The sequence below is a fragment of the Arachis duranensis genome, chromosome 10, assembly GCF_000817695.3.
Source record: "Arachis duranensis cultivar V14167 chromosome 10, aradu.V14167.gnm2.J7QH, whole genome shotgun sequence".
NCBI lineage: Eukaryota > Viridiplantae > Streptophyta > Magnoliopsida > Fabales > Fabaceae > Arachis > Arachis duranensis.
The window spans coordinates 2155820-2172170 of NC_029781.3; the positions used below are offsets into that span (position 1 = coordinate 2155820).

At 31.1% G+C, this 16351-nt stretch overlaps 3 protein-coding genes across 3 annotated transcripts; 2 read left to right on the top strand and 1 right to left on the bottom strand.

Moving 5' to 3' along the window:
- The first annotated feature begins 7668 nt into the window (after nucleotides 1-7668).
- On the top strand, nucleotides 7669-8092 carry LOC127742602 (F-box/kelch-repeat protein At3g06240-like). Its single transcript, XM_052255247.1, has 2 exons — nucleotides 7669-7977; nucleotides 8021-8092. The coding sequence occupies exons 1-2, from the start codon at nucleotides 7669-7671 to the stop codon at nucleotides 8090-8092; spliced, it is 381 nt and encodes a 126-aa protein (XP_052111207.1).
- LOC107468293 (uncharacterized) lies at nucleotides 8093-9312 on the top strand. The gene is made up of 2 exons (XM_052255205.1): nucleotides 8093-8839; nucleotides 9098-9312. Exons 1-2 carry the CDS (start codon nucleotides 8453-8455, stop codon nucleotides 9158-9160), a joined length of 450 nt encoding a protein of 149 aa, XP_052111165.1. The 5' UTR covers nucleotides 8093-8452; the 3' UTR covers nucleotides 9161-9312.
- A 442-nt stretch (nucleotides 9313-9754) lies between these two features.
- On the bottom strand, nucleotides 9755-11507 carry LOC107468304 (GDSL esterase/lipase At1g31550). The gene is made up of 5 exons (XM_016087567.3): nucleotides 11128-11507; nucleotides 10821-11057; nucleotides 10581-10729; nucleotides 10161-10434; nucleotides 9755-10043 (listed from the first exon to the last, which is right to left on the bottom strand). The coding sequence occupies exons 1-5, from the start codon at nucleotides 11411-11413 to the stop codon at nucleotides 9808-9810; spliced, it is 1182 nt and encodes a 393-aa protein (XP_015943053.1). The 5' UTR covers nucleotides 11414-11507; the 3' UTR covers nucleotides 9755-9807.
- Nucleotides 11508-16351: the final 4844 nt, after the last annotated feature.

Genomic DNA, 16351 nt, shown 5'->3' on the forward strand with positions numbered 1-16351 from the left:
ATTCCAAAGAAGATTCATAGTAGGAGTGGATGTGCAGTAGGTAATAACATTAATGATCTCTTCTGGAATACCAACATCTTTCAAGGTCTCCACCACGAAATTCTAATTTATTCTGTCATAGGCTTTCTCTAGGTCAATCTTTATGGCCATGATCCTTTTTCCTTGACTCCTATTACGCATGGTGTGAACAACCTCCTACGCAACCAGAATATTATCCGCGCTAACTCTGCCAAAGGACAAAACTAGCTTGAGTGTTAGAAATAAGCACATGCATATATTTTTTCAGTTTAGAGGCAATAATTTTAGTAATCACTTTGTAGTAAACATTACAAACACTAATTGGTCTAAAGTGGCTAAAATTCTCTAGGGTAGAAATTTTGGGGATGATCGCAATGAACGTTTTGTTCACTTTATTAATGTTTGTGGGTTGTTGAAAAATGGACTTCACCTAGGTCGTGAGGGAATCAGCAATAATATTCCAGAATTGCTGAAAAAATTTTGCTAGAATCCCATCACTGCTTGTGGCCTTCTAACTTCCCATATAAAAAATGGCAGCTCTAATTTCTTGCTGAGAAATCTCTCTGAAAATATCCATGTAATCCCCTCTAAGGAGCTTCGGGAAACAGTCAGACAATGGAAAAGTACTGTAATTCGAGTCTGTGAAATATAGGGCCTTGAAATAGCTCACGCCCCAACTCTTTAAACACTCGACATCATCAATCCATTCTCCCGCTTCATTTTTAAGGGCTGTTATTTCATTCCTTTTTCTCCCGCCATTGGCTCTCTGATAGAAATATCTGATATTTCTATTCCCAAAATAGAGGTTGTTACTCCTTGTCATCTGCTGCCAGTAAACTTCCTCCTGCATTGCAATGCCTTCATACTCCAGCCAAAGCTCTTTTTAGAGTTTGTTTAGGAAGGAATTTGGGTTAAATGTTAGGTTTTTGGTAATTCCCTCTAGCCTTGATAGAATTCGTTGTTTTTTTCTAAGGATATAACCAAAAACTTCTTTATTCCAAATTTTTACTTCTTGTGTAAAGTTGGCAATGTTCTGAGTGAAGCTATTTCTATTATCCCAACTTTGTTTAACAAAGTTGTTGTAGTCTTCATGAAGAACCCAGGGAGCAAAGAAACGAAAATATTTGTTAACCCCCTCAAGAAGTGCCATCTGAAAGTCAAGTAAAATAGAGAGATGATCAGACTTAAGTTTAGGCAAATGCTTTACCCCTACTTCTTTAAAGCGATTAGTAAAATCAAGGTTGCTAAGATAACGATCCAGTCTTCTTTTAACATTATTTCTTTGCCAATTAAAAGGAGGCCAGAAAAATTTAAATTATTTAAACCACAATTATTTATACAACTTAAAAATCTACTAGTATCTATAGAAAGGTTAGAAGAACCCCCTGAATCCTCAAGAGAAAGAATAGAGTTGAAATCTCCTCCTAAGCACCAAGGTCCATTTGTATTATCTTCAATCATCTCCTAAAGCACTCTCTTATTTGCTGCTTGGGGACTTCCATAAATAGCAGTGAAGTAAGGATTTTCATTTTTTCACTGTACTTCTAGGTGAACCAATTGCTTATGGGTTAGGATTGGTTTAACTTTCCAGAACACTGATTTTCATAGGCATCAAAGCCAAGGTTTTTAATAATTTTTTTATCCTTTTTGCCTGATATGTGGGTCTCCAAAAGAATATAAAAGTTAGATTTATATCTAGAATTTAAATCAGAAAAAATAGTGTAAAACCCCTATGCAAAGACCCCTCTATAATTCCAAATAATTATATTCATCATAAAGGAGATTATATAAAGAAGTCACAGAAAGCAAGAATTCAGCATGAGAGAAGAAAAACTCCCTGATCCAAGATATTAGAAAAGGCTATTAAGCTTCTATATCTTGTGTAGAGTTAACCTCTATATCAGTTCCATTAGGAGGGTTGTCAGTTTGCATCGGTATCCCTGTAGTTATATCTATTGGCATATTGGTAGTTGCTACTTGTTCAGGTGGTTTGTCCTTGTAGTAGCTAACTTGATCTCCTTCTGTTGCTCCACCCATAATCCTTGATATAAGGTAGGCTGAATTAGAGTCCAAATTGTCACTAGTGGAAGTAACCTGTCCTTCTAGATGTCTGTTGTAATTCTCTTTGCCGGGACTTTTGAACTGCTGCCAATGATCTTGATGATTATCATCCTTTCTTGCAATAGCAAATTGATTTTGTTGATTTGCTTCTTGGCTGATAGGGTTTTTTTTTTTTTTTTGCTTTTTTCATTACTTTTGCTTTGCTCATTTTTTCTAATTTTGTGTGTATTATTTTTGGCACCTAGTTTAGGCCCTGATATAGCACTTATTTGATTGGGTTCCTCCCTGCTGTAGGGTTACATTTCCTTTTTAGTGGCTGCTATTTCATTGTTTTAACTGGATTGATTCTTTCTTTGAATAGAGATAATCTTTCTTTTCTTGGATTCCTCACCCTCCTTCTTAGTTACTTCCTCATTTAGGATTTCAAATCTGGATCCATGTCCCTTCTTTTCTTTGGCAATATTAATCTCATTAATTTTTAGATTCCTTCTTCTTTGAGTTTTCCTGACTACCATCCATGGGTCAAAGGGGCTAACCTCACTAATATGAGCACTGTCTAGTTGGATGGGTCTACTTTGTTGAGAATTACCAACGGTAGTATTAAGATTTGTATTAATTGTACCATTATTTTCTCTCCCAATTTTTTCTTTCCCTTTTTTATGGATTCTGAATATTTTGGTCTTGCCCCTGGTGGCTACAGGTGTTGCTGTTCTCCTTGTGGTGGTTCCAATCACTATTGCCGCTTTGATCGAAATTCATCCCCGTGACATACTTCTTTATTTTTGGACTGTCATCCATCTTATGCCCATATCTTTCGCAGTGGAAATAGATTCGAAGCAATCCTTCATAGACTAAATAGAATTTCTTACCTAAGGCTATAAAGGATGGCACCAGTTGCTTCCTTAAATCGATTTCCATGCAAATACGAGGGAATATACCCCTCGAGTGAATAGAAGTGTTTTCATCTATTCGCAACATGGTTCCCAATATTTTTTCAACCTTCCATAAGAAATATTTATTGTAAAGTTCTACTGGAAGATTTGGAATTCTGACCCAAATCGCTACTTTCTGGACTTCCGTTTCTTGAGGCATGAACAAAGGTCTCCATCTTTGGATTAGCAGATAGTGGTCTGCTATCATCCAAGGCCCCTCAAATAAGGCGTGTGCATAGTCATTTTGATTCGAGAACCTAACCAGAAAAAATCCTCCTTCTAGATCCATGACTCGGGTTGTTTCTGACAGCCCACTGCTTGTTGATCTATCTTTCCATTGCCTGAAGGTTGATCTTTTTTCCTAGAGGTTTGACAATTAGGGTTTGTTTCCATGGTTTGCACCAGTCTTCGTATTCTTTAAGAGTAATGTCAATGTTGGATTTTGAATTGAAGGGAGCTTGATCGCAGAGATCCAAATCCAAGGATTCACTATTCGAGATATACTCTTCTGCCACCATTTTCGCTATTTCCTTTGGGTTAAGCTTTCTCAGGCCATCATCAACCAATCTGTCTCTATAGGAAATTCTTGGTGGTCGAGTCAGGATGGTTTCCGGTACTACTTCAGCATCTGATCTTTCAGCGTTTATTTCCATAGGAGTCTCCATCTTTCCATAATTCTCAGGTTGGTGGGATGTTTCCTCCATACAATCATCTGGCTGTTCAGTACCTTACATCTTGATTTTTTTTGTGCTTCTTGCCACCAAGTCTTTTTTCTCTGGGGATCTCTTTTCTGTTTCCAGGGAAGGAGTATACGTGTCCATCAGAAAATGTTCACTATTGATTATTGGACAAGTTACTTTATAATGTTTATGATATTTACATTTTATTATTATGTTAGATTATTAGACATGTTACTTAGCTTTATAATGTTTATGGGATTAGTAGTACTTTAGTAGTGTACATTTATACTATGTCAGGCAACATTAACTTTGTAAACTAAGTTATTATTTTTTATTTAAAAAAATTGTAAATCCAAACTGGTTTAAAACCATTTGTAATCGAATCGAATCGGATCAGATTTTCAAAAAAAAAATTTCATCCAATTCAAATAGCACCGCATATAAAATAAGTATTTGGATTAGATGACTTTTTTTTCCCTAAAAACTAAATCAAATCCCATTGCAAACATCCTTAGTAATGCACAAATAATAAAAGTATTTTGCATCAATTTTCTGTTATAATAAAAATTGTATGTGTATGTTAATACTATAGTTCTGTACTTCTGTTATCACCGTGTTTTTTTTCCCCAAAACTAGTATAAAAAAATAATTTTTGAAAAAATTGTATTCCACTAATATTTTTTAAAAAATTATATAACAAAATTTTAAAAATAAGTTAGTTACTCACTTTGTCATAATTGAAATACTAATTTCGGTTAACTTTTAACAATCCAAATTAAAAGTGAAGTTAATAATCAAATCAAAGATCAACTAATCATAATTTAACATATCATAAAACATAAATCATATATTAATTAAGAGAAGACTGATTAAAAATCATTTATAAAAAAAACTATCTTCACATATTTCTTATAAGAAATTCCCCTAATGAGTCCTAGTTTTTGTCTCATTTAATGTTTAATCATGGTACCAAAGCAAAATATTTACTTTAAGTTTTAAAAATATAATAATTTGATTTTTAGTGTTTTAAAATGATAGTTCCAATTCTCGAAACTAAATTACAATAACTTTTCAAGTAGTGGGATAAATAAAGTAAAAATGATACATAAAAGACATGGAATCATTTGGGCTTATATCAAAATAAAATTTAATTAAGGAAAAAAAAGCTAATTTTTTTCTCAAATGTTTAACAAAACTACATTTAAACCAGATATATATTTCATCTATTTGATGTGCCTATTTAATCCATTTTGTTTAATTGTATATATAAGATATTTTTAGTAGAGTATTTTTAAAATATCACTTTTGATACTTTTAAAAAATAAATTAATTTAGAATTAAAATTTACATTAAAATTGATTGGTGAAATGAAATCGATATCACCTTAAAAATACGATATTAGTTAATAGAAAATTAATAAAATTTTAAAATATTTTTAAAAATATATCACATCAATTTTATTATTAAGTGTAAAAAGTAAAAACTCAATTTTTATATAATAGAATAAATTGATAATTGTGTTGTATGTATTTAAAAAGGAAATGAATTCATTTATATTTTTTTAATTTTTTTCCTTTAATTATTTTATAAAATATGATTTCTAATAAGAAATAAGATATTTTTAAGTAGGATGGAAAAAAATAAATAATAAAAAATTATTATTGACAAAACAAAAAATTAAGAGAATCTATTTCTATTTAAAAAAACTTACTATTATTAAAATATTTTTAATGACTTAAGAAAAGAGGTTGAACTAAATAAATACGGCAAATCACAATAATAAATTAAGGGGAGCAAAAATTTACACAAATTCGCCAAATTAAAATCTGCTTTGTGAATTTACCAATGCATATTTATATGTAGTTCGAACCAGCCTAATTTGAACTCTATTTCTACATAACATGCACACACTAATTCGAACTAGCTTGGCTCGAATTATACACAAACACACGCACACACTAATTCAAACCATCTGGGTTCGAATTATACACTTATTAAAAAAATTAATAATTTAAAAATAAAAAAATATATTTTATTTTATACATTAAAAAAAAACTAACAAAATATTTAATTACGAGAATTCTTTAAAATATTAATGAGCTATCAATTCGAATTTCATACAATACTCTTTTGTCCATTTTTAATAGCTCATGAATATTTTTTAATAAATTTTTTTAATAAATTTATTTAAATTAAACTACAAAAAATATTTGATCCTATGCAAAATAATTTAAAAAAATTGTTTAAAAAATGTTAGGAGTACTATAAAAATTTGTAACGTTCTAATAATTTAGGTAAATACATGCATGTACTCAAATTTTAAATAAAATAATCTACATAGTCAATAATAATTTAGAAATGAAAGAAAATATTTTATTCCATATAAAATAATTAAAAAAATATTTTATTCTATACAAAATAATTTTAAAAAAATTGCTTAAAAGATGTTATGAGTACTATAAAAGTTTGTAATATTCTAGTGATTTAGGTAAATACACGATAAAAATATTTTTTCTTTAATTTCTAAATTATTATTGACTATGTAGAGTATTTCATGTCCTAAGTCATTAGGATATTACAAATTTTTATAGTACTCCTAACATTTTTTAAGCTATTTTTTTAAATTGTTTTGCATAGGATCAAATATTTTTTGTAGTATAATTTAAATAAATTTATTAAAAAATTTTATTAAAAAATATTCATGAGCTATTAAAAATAGACAAAAGAGTATTGTATGGAATTCGAATTGATAGCTCATTAATATTTTAAAGAAATCTCATAATTAAATATTTTGTTAGCTTTTTTTTAATGTATAAAATAAAAAATATATTTTTTATTTTTTTAATTATTAATTTTTTAATAAGTTTATAATTCGAACCCAGATGGTTCGAATTAGTGTATGCTTGTGTTTGTGTATAATTCGAACCAAACTGGTTTGAATTATGTAGAAATGGAGTTCGAATCAGACTGGTTCGAACTACATATAAATGTGCATTGGTGGATTTACCAAGCAGATTTTGGTTTGACAAATTTGTATAAAATTTTGTTTCCCTTAACTTATTTGAGTTTTTTACCCAAATAAATAATTTTGATAATTATAAAAATACATTTTTTTAATCCTAATATCTCTCCACATTTACTCTCGTCTAGGTTAAAAAAACACTTTTTCAAAACTAAATTCCACTAGTAGTACATCTTTCAAGTATATTTGTTTCTCCCATCACATTTAATTTTAGAGTTTTATTTTCTAATTTTTTTATGGTTAATTATGGACAAAGTAAAGAGCTAAATGTTTAACTATTCTTAAATTAAAATAATAAAATTCATATACAATAAAAATTACAAATTTAATAATAATAAAATTTTCATTTTTTTACTTTACCAATTTTTTACTATATATCCTCTCAAGATTTTTTCGCCCAGCATCAAACCAAAAATTTCAAGTGCATTTTTTTCTGTTTAGATTAATTTTAGAGCATTATTTTTTATTGTTTATAGTCAATTATGAGTTTTATTTTAATTCTAAAATTTTTTTAGTTATATGTAATTGCAATAAAAATGTCTTGTCTTTGTATAATTATGAATATAGTTTAAAAGCTTTTTAAGAATAAAAAATCATACAAATTTTATTTTTTAATATGTCTTTTATGTTACTTAATTAAAAAATTATTTTTTTATTCAAATAAAATTACAAATACTTTTAATATTAAAAAAAATTAAGTATGATCTAAATGCTAAATAACTTTTTAAATAATTTTAAAAAATATTGTTTTTCCCAATATCCAATTGGGAAGTGATTCTTCCCTTCTCTTTTTTAGGTCAGAGATTCTTCCCTTTTCTGTTTTCAACGCAATTTCAAATCCGGAGTGATTTGCTATATAAATTGCGAAAAGCACAGCATTCGATTTCAATTTCCAAGCCTGGATAAGAAGAAGAAGCAGAAGCACACAGGGAGCAAACCAAAACAGCAATCGACGATGGAGAAGAAGAAGAAGAAGCAACAGCTGAATGAGAATCACAAGAGCAAGAGCATTGACGACATTCTCCCTCTTGAGCTGATTCACAGAATCCTAGTGAGGGTTCCGCTCAAACATCTCGGTCGCCTCAAGTGTGTTTCGAAGCTTTGGAACGCTCTCATTTCCGATCCCGACTTTGCGAAATCGCATGTTCACCTCTCTGCCGCACCCACCCATGTATGCCTCTTCATAAATGAAGACTCCCAGGCTTGCTTCGTTGACATTGACGCAGTATTTCACCGCCACAAGCGTGCTACTGCAGTAAAAGAGGTATCTCTCCCTTTCAAGACGAACACACCTTTTGATTTTGAAGTTATGTGCTCCTGCAGAGGGCTTGTTCTCTTACACCGAGCCCCGCATTTTTTTATCGTATGGAACCCACTAATTGGATCCAGCAAAAGAGTTTCCTACTCTCACATTGTTTCTCGTAGTGGTCGCAAGAACTTTGTTTCCCGGTAGTGCGTATTTGTATGGATTTGGTTATGATGTTTCACAGGATGACTACTTAGTTGTTGTAGCTTCTCAGGATAAGAATGGCCAAGAGCACTTTGATTGCTTGTCTTTGAGAACCAATTCATGGACTAATCTTGATTTTGCACTCTCCAAACCCTTGGGTAGGAGGAACTGGCAATCTCGTGGGTTCTTCTTGAATGGCGCTATTCATTGGTCATCCTGCACTCGTAGAGGTAGAGATTATAGTATTCTTATATTTGATTTGAAGGAAAGAAGTTTCTCAACCATATCTATGCCTGAACAAGTGATGGGTTATCTCAATACCATTTTTCTCGCCGTACTAGGAGGGTGCCTGGCCTTGTATTCTTATGAATTAAGTATAATTACCATATGGATGATGAAAGAATATAAAGTGCATTCATCTTGGATTTTCTATCAGATTTTTAGTGGACTGTCTCGGCCTCTATGCTTATCCAATGGTAGTGACATTGTTATACTACAGTATTCTCCGGTATCTAACTTATGGTTTGCCAAATATGATGTCAGACGAGAACTCCAATTCCAACGTCTTGAGTATCGTCATCCGGAACAATTTGTAGGTCGTTCTAGTCGGTACATTGTATACACAGAGAGTCTCGTGCCAGTCCCTAGTGAGATTAAGGATAAGAAGAAGAAAATGGTATGTAACTATTCTCCTAAGGATTGCACTATGTTATTCCTCATAGTTTTCATTGCTTTGTGATTAATTAAAAATACCTAGCAAGATGCATTATGCATCAAGTTGCAATCAGATGCGGCATTTGGCTGTTTGAATTTATCAATGCTTATGGAATAATTGATCACTGTCTTGTCTTGCTTCCTGAAGCCTATTCTTGTGGTGAGGGGTTTTAAGCTATTTCTTTTTTCATGTCTAATGCCGTGCTTCTCTTTTCTATAGGCCATCAGAATCACAAGATCGATGTCAAACAAGAAAAGAGAACGACTCAACAGAGACACTTAATTATGTTGTAAATAAAGTGTTGGCAAGTTCAGCTGGAAGAAGCTTCTAGAGAACTTTGTTTAATTTTGCTTTTGCATTAAAGTATGATTTCCCTTCCAACTATGAATGTGAAAAATTGGAACATTTGAAAGTGCAGATAGAGTTTCCTCTAATGAAATCCAATCTCTTATATTTTCTGCTTGATCTTTATTCAATATTGCCTTGGTTGAGTTACCATAATCTCACACATCAGAATGAGAGATTTAACATGTAAACTGATTGTTAATTTGTCAATTCAGTTTGGTCTTTAGTAGTAAGTATTTCAGTATCTTGTTTGTTGGGATTACAGCTGGGATATTTGTGCTTGCCACTTGAATTGAATTCTTCACTGTTCATAGAGCATGTGCTCCTAGGTCTTTCTTTCACCGTAGGTTAATTGAACCACCTTAAATTTCCTATTTTCAACTTCTTGTAGCATGTTGATATAATTGCTATAATGGTGTAAATTTTACATTTTCATGTATGGCTTTCAACTTTATTTTATTCAGGTACTTCCTAGTTTATTTGTTGGTTGAGATATGTGCTTGATTACCTTATTAGGAAACAGAAGAGACATGCATGCTAAAACAGAACAGGCTTTTATTATTTGTGTGTACACATTAAGTATATCATATGTCTGAATCACATGAGATCCCAATTTTGGGGTTAGTAAATGATCCTTTTAGTAAACCTTTGGCAACCCATTTATATGCTGCTTCAGTTAAGTGTACACCATCCCAAGTTATGAACTGGGATGGATCATTACAACTAATCAACCCCGGCTCACCACAGTGCTTCGCCGGTGGATTGTGATTGTTTGCATTCTCAAGTGGACAGCAAGAATATAGAATCGATTTTGTGAATCCTGATATCACAAACAAACCGCAACTTATGAGGAATAATAGAATCATATGTGATATGTGATTGTTCACAGATGATATATCATTCAAGAAATTATGCAGAAAAAAGAAGAGTTAAGTACCAAATTGTGTTGGAGATTGATATAATTGCAGGGAAGCATGGTAATAATCTGCATAGATGATATTAACACCGGGGCGAAGCTCTCGAAGCCGATTTAGTTCAGCAAGAAGTTGGTTGTTATAGTAGTCAGCAAAATTGTTATAGGACTTCAAACATCCAGCTTCATCATAATCCTCCACATCAGTACTGGAGTGATTTCTCAAATAGACAAAGCTGCATCCGAGAGCGAAGTTTCCGGGAACCACGAGAGTTTGAGCCCCCAAATCAATCAATTTCTGACCAAGGTTCAGTTATATATGGATTATGATTCAAAATAATTCTTAAATGCTGGCTTCATAAGATACTCTCAGATTTTATATAATTATCTTAAATGCTTGCTTCATAAGATATTCAAATGTATTAATGCTTCCAAAACTCTTACATTGATGGCCCAAGAGATTTTATTAATCACAAGTGGTACATATGTGGTGGCTTCTTCTATAGGCCTGCCTAGATAGAAAAGATAGTTGAAATCATTTCCACCAATCTCACCAACAAGAAACAAAGAGCTCCCAAAAACTTGTTTACACCCTGCAAAATTAGAGGACTATCCCATAAGTTTCAATTGGAGCATTATTGCAGCTTGCATGTGCCCAATTGAAAAGAAGAACTGGAAGATTACCTGAAGAAGAGTTACAGATAGAAGGAAGCAAGTCCATGAACCAATCAAACTGGACCCCCAGAGAATAGTTGGTGGGAACAAGAACGTCATAGAGACCCTTCTCCGCAAAGAAGCTCATATCCAAAGCAGTGGCACCTCCAACTGCAAAGTTCACTCCCTCCAATGAGTTCCAATCTTTTATCTTCCCTTTCTTGATTCCCAGGTAAGGTTTTAGCAATGGAACCCCAATCTGCTCAGCTGCAAACACAAAGAAGAACATAAGAACAAGAGAGAGAGAAGGGACGACGGTTATGTTATTAGTTATTACCAAGGAAATCGATGATAAGACGGCCATCAGAAAATCTTCCAGTGGGAAAATGAAAGAAGGTGTCTCCATATGGAGGGTTCAAAACCAGATATGTGGAGGGTGATATGTCTTCAGTGTCATAGTATAAGTTTCCGGTGTCAGCAATGGAATCTCCGAAGCTGTATATTGCACTATAGCACCGGCTTGAAGCAGTAGAGGATAATACCGTGCGCGTATGAATAAGAGCTGCTACTGATAGAAACCAAACCAAAGAAGAAGAAGCAGCAGCCGCCTTAGCCATGCGCATTCTGCTATCTAATTCTGAAGGTAAAGTTCTTACATTATATTTCTATTTTCTTTATTCGGATTATTCTAAACTCAGGAAGCACCGAAGCACGTTGGTAGTTGGTACGACTAACACGATATATTCTAATAATTTTTGTCTACCACCAACTCCCGAGTCCGCACCCTTCACACGCTAAACATAATGGAAATATATTTTCTCAATGTTTGGTTGAAAAGAAAGAAAAGAAAGGAAAGAAATTGAGTAGATTTTTATTTTCTATAGATGTGTTTGGTTGGAAGGAAAATAAGAAGGAAAGAAATGTTATAAAAAGATAATTTTATTCTTATATTATAATATATATTGAAAAAAGTAAAGGGGTAGTATTGGAAATAGAAAGAGAAACATTAGTTTTCTCTTCATTTTCTTTCTAATATTGGAGAGAAAAAAAAATTGGTGGGTCCCACCAGTTTTTTTTCCATCTATTTTCTTTTCTTTCAATTTTCCCCTTCAACCAAACAATAAAAAATAATCATTTTCCTTCCCATTTTTTTTCTCCCTTTTCTTTCCTTCTATTTTCCACTCAAACAAACATATAAGAAAATGTTTCTTAATAATTTTAATAGGATTAACCTGTTGACATTTTGATATTCTTAAAACTAAACAAAGCTTAAACAGCAAAAGCATGATTGGATTGGAATGGTGAAGAGAGCAAAGCACACAAATGACACATGGGTTTGTAATACACTAATAAGTTTCAATCTTCCACTTGTGCACCCCATTTTCCAACCAATAAAAAACAAACAAGAGTCATTAACTCACTTCTTCCTCGTGAATTGCCAACTGCTACAAGGCTACAACCCTCTATGCATGGATGCCGTGGTCAACCATGAGGCCCAATTTTCATATACAGCTTATTTATATTTTTTATTTTTAAAATTTATTTTATATTAATTTTAAAATATAAATATCAATAAAAAATATTTTGTATTTGAATTTAAAAAAAGTCAAAAAATCAAAATAAATAAGTGTTTTAATTCAAATTCTAATTAATTGACATTTTTACATATTTATAAATATATTCAAATTTTGTATTTTAATTTAAATAAATCACTTGTGCAGGGATATTTTTAGTGGCAAATTGACAACACTACTGTACGTTAGTTGATATCAACATGTGAAATTCTTTTAGAACAACTCTAATGGTATAATGGTATAAAAGTGAAGGCCCTTCTCCGAAGCATTGGAGAGAGAAGGAATTAAGTTTCTTTCACGTGGACTAAGAAGAAAAGTCTCTTCTCAAAGAAACTTTTGCATTCTACACATATCCACAAAATCATTCTCAACCTTCATCTCTTGAGCTAACATTTGACCAAAGAACCTTAAATAGCAATTTCACAATGCTTGTCATCAACTATAGAACTTAACTATGTTTTTCTTGATATTAAATAATTTTACAAATTAGTGTAATCTCGAATTGTATATTGTGTATTATTGTTACATATGAATTTTTTTTAATATTAATATTTTTTAATAGTAAATTATTTTTAAATTTATAAATTTTAATAATATTATTGTAAAAAAATAATAACTATATTAATTTTAATTAATTAATTAATTAAGTGAGGTCACAATAGAAACTAAAATTAATTTCTCTTAATAGAAAAAAATACTTTAAATTTTTATTTACTAATTATAACGCAAAAATTAATATAAAATTATTTTTTATAATATGTGAAACATAAATAAATAGAAATTTGAATGAATCTTTTACGGGAGATGATCTTAAAACCTCCACGAAAAGGAGTTGGTTGAGATATGTGCTTGATTACCTTATTACAAAACAGAACAATCATACATGCTAAAACAGAATAGACTTTTGTTGTTTTTGTGTACACATTAAGTATATCATGTGTCTGAGTCACATGAGATCCTATTAGTAAATGATCTTTCTAGTAAACCCTTAGCAATTCATTTATACGCAAATTAATAGTCAAATTTTTTAAAATTTTTTTTAATTAAATTGGTCCTTTAAAAATTATAAATTAATCATATATATTTTTTATTTTTTTATTCACAATTTTTGTCAACAATTGATAATATAAAATACTAATTGATAGCATATATAACATATAACATATTTAGTTAGACATTGACTAAATATGTTTAAAAATAATCTATCAAATTTAGTTAATATGTCATATTAAGAATAGAATTTTTGTAATTGAAAAAAATGACTAAATTAATAAATTTTTATAAATATATTTGGTCAATATCTAATTAGACATATCAGATATTATATATGTTATCAATTAACGTTTTATAATATTAATTTTAAAAAAAATTGTTGATGGAGTGAATAGAAAACAAATATACTTAATTTGTAATATCTAAAAGACTAATTTAATTAAAAAATATTTTAAAAAAAATTAAAAATATCTTATTTCTGAAGAAGTAATTTAACTATTAACCCATTTATATGCTACTTCGGTTAAGTGTACATCCCAAGATATGTACTGGTTTCAACTAACAGGCAATTTGTGTGCAATTCTTTTATTTTTTTAAGTTTTGCTGAACACTTTATTTTCCACCAAATTAATTATCATTTTATAAATATTTCTCATATTTAATTTACTAGAAGTGGACCATAATTCACCCCTTTTTTATGGCAACCATACAAACACTGGCTGGTTACTTAGATCTGTCCATGGGCATGGACCTTTCTATCTGCATTATTGGCACGTGGCAAGTATGAAATTCAAATACAATTAACAATTCTCAACTATTAATCTAACGGATTAATAGTCAAATTAATTCTTAAAAAATAAGATATCTTTTTAAATTTATTTTTAAAAGATTTTTTTAATTAAATTTATCATTTAAAAATTACGAATTAATCATATTTATCTTTCAGTCACTTCATTAATAATTTTCTTCAAATATTAATGTTGTAAAACGTTAATTAATAACATATATAATACCTCATATATTTAATTAGATATTGACTAAATATATTTATGAAAATTTATTAATTTAGTCATTTTCTCCTATTACAAAAATTCTATTCCTAAAATAACCTAATGACAAAATTTATTATATTTTTGTAAACATATTTAGTCAACGTCTAATTAAACATGTTATATATCATGTATGCTATCAGTTAGCATTTTACATCATCAATTATTGACGAAAATTGTGAATGGAAAAAATGAAGGACATATACGATTAATTCGTAATTTTTAAAAGAGTAATTTGATTGAAAAAATATTTTAGGGGCGAATTTGAAAAATACTTTATCTTTTAGAGACTAATTTGACTATTAATCCACTATCTACTAAGTTAACTTTATCTGAATTTTTATCTTTGAAGACCCACGTATAATTATATTCACGTATGATGGTTTTACAGTGGCTAAGAGAAGGGGGTTGAATCTTAACCCCTTTTTCATTTAATAACACTTGCAGGTCTTTGAAATAACTTCTGGAGACTTTTTGATTTTTCTCTCGTACCCAGTCACGAGACTTTTTCTTTTTATATCGTAACCCGGCACGAGATATTTTTCAGTTTTATCTCCTGTGCAGCAGAAACAGAAATGGAGTAGAAGAGAGAGAATTACACCAAGATATATCCTGGTTTGGCTGCTAAGTGCAATGCAGCCTACATCCAGTCTCCATCACAACAATGATGGAATTTCACTATAATCATCTTTGATTACATATACCAATTCTCTCTAGAAACTACCCTTCCTATCCGGAACAAATGCAGAATCTAAACCCAATCCTGAACTTGACTTGGTCACTGCCAAGCTTTCAACTGTAAAGTGCTAACCCAACTTATAAGGAAATTTTCACAGAATCATGATACACAACACAGATGTACAAAGGACCTCTAAGGATATCTATGGCTTTTTCTTTTAATTTTGCACTCTCTGCCTTTTTCCACTCTATGGCTTTTTCATACAAACCTCACTGTTTGCCTTTTTCCATGAGACTAAAGACAGATAAAATTAAACAGAAAAATACAAAACAAAATACATTGAAGGAGAAGAATTTCTGTTAGCTTAGGTAGCTATGAGAATCATGTGCTTTGCACTCTCACTCCTTGCTTCAAGCCCTGGCTATTCTCCCTTATTTATATAGGGGGAAGTCTCCACGGTTGAAACCAAATAAACCAAGCTAAACTTCTTCTTCATCAAAAAAACCAGTTCGGTCAGAGAGAGAGGAGAGGAAACCAAATGCTTTAACCAATATTCAATTACCTCTGTATCTTCCCTTTACACCAAGTTTCATCAGTCCGAGCCATCCCTCCTTGCTTGCACTCCAAGAATGACTCCCTAGCCCTTGATGCTTCTTGATGCATGACAGCTCCTCCTGCTCCACTTTTGCTACCTCCTTCACGTAGCCACCTTAGCTACCTTCTGTGATGAGAAAACCCAAAAGCAGAGACGAACCATCCCTCTAAAATCTTCTTTCTCTGACCGAGATCTTATTCTTTCATTTTTGGTATGGAGAGGTTGAGCTTACTTCACCAAATCTTACCTCCTTTGGTGAAGATATCAGCCACAGCATATTTTTTATTTTCTTTTTTCTTGCCATCATTACAATGGTCTTTTTACTGGCTCCTTCTTCTTCTTGTTGGTAGCTTGCTAATGCTTCCATGTTTCCTTATGAAAATAACCGAGAGAGAGAGAGAAAAGAGTAGAAAAAGAAAAGATAATGCAATGGGTATAATGAGTGTTATAAAAAAAAAATTAATTAAGATTAACTCTCCATGCTTCTTGTGTAGTAGTGTGTAAGCTACACTTAGTGCCATCAAATCACTTTGACACTTTTCTCTTTCATGTTTCTAAGATCTGCATTAACTTCACTTAATAAAATTTGAATTCCACCACAAGATGAAGAAAGAAATCCATTGAAAGCATGCAGCTATGAATCAATGAATTGGGTTTCATTACTTTAAAAG

Excerpts from the sequence above, each read along its gene's own strand:
- LOC127742602 (XM_052255247.1), top strand. The coding sequence starts at position 7,669 with ATGGAGAAGAAGAAGAAGAAGCAACAGCTGAATGAGAATCACAAGAGC. Across the intron at positions 7,978-8,020 it reads GTGCTACTGCAGTAAAAGAG|TTATGTGCTCCTGCAGAGGG; the intron begins GTATCTCTCCCT and ends TTGATTTTGAAG.
- LOC107468293 (XM_052255205.1), top strand. The coding sequence starts at position 8,453 with ATGCCTGAACAAGTGATGGGTTATCTCAATACCATTTTTCTCGCCGTA. Across the intron at positions 8,840-9,097 it reads AGGATAAGAAGAAGAAAATG|GCCATCAGAATCACAAGATC; the intron begins GTATGTAACTAT and ends TCTTTTCTATAG.
- LOC107468304 (XM_016087567.3), bottom strand. The coding sequence starts at position 11,413 with ATGCGCATGGCTAAGGCGGCTGCTGCTTCTTCTTCTTTGGTTTGGTTT. Across the intron at positions 10,730-10,820 it reads TATCTGTAACTCTTCTTCAG|GGTGTAAACAAGTTTTTGGG; the intron begins GTAATCTTCCAG and ends CTAATTTTGCAG. Across the intron at positions 10,435-10,580 it reads AAATCTCTTGGGCCATCAAT|AAATTGATTGATTTGGGGGC; the intron begins GTAAGAGTTTTG and ends AACCTTGGTCAG.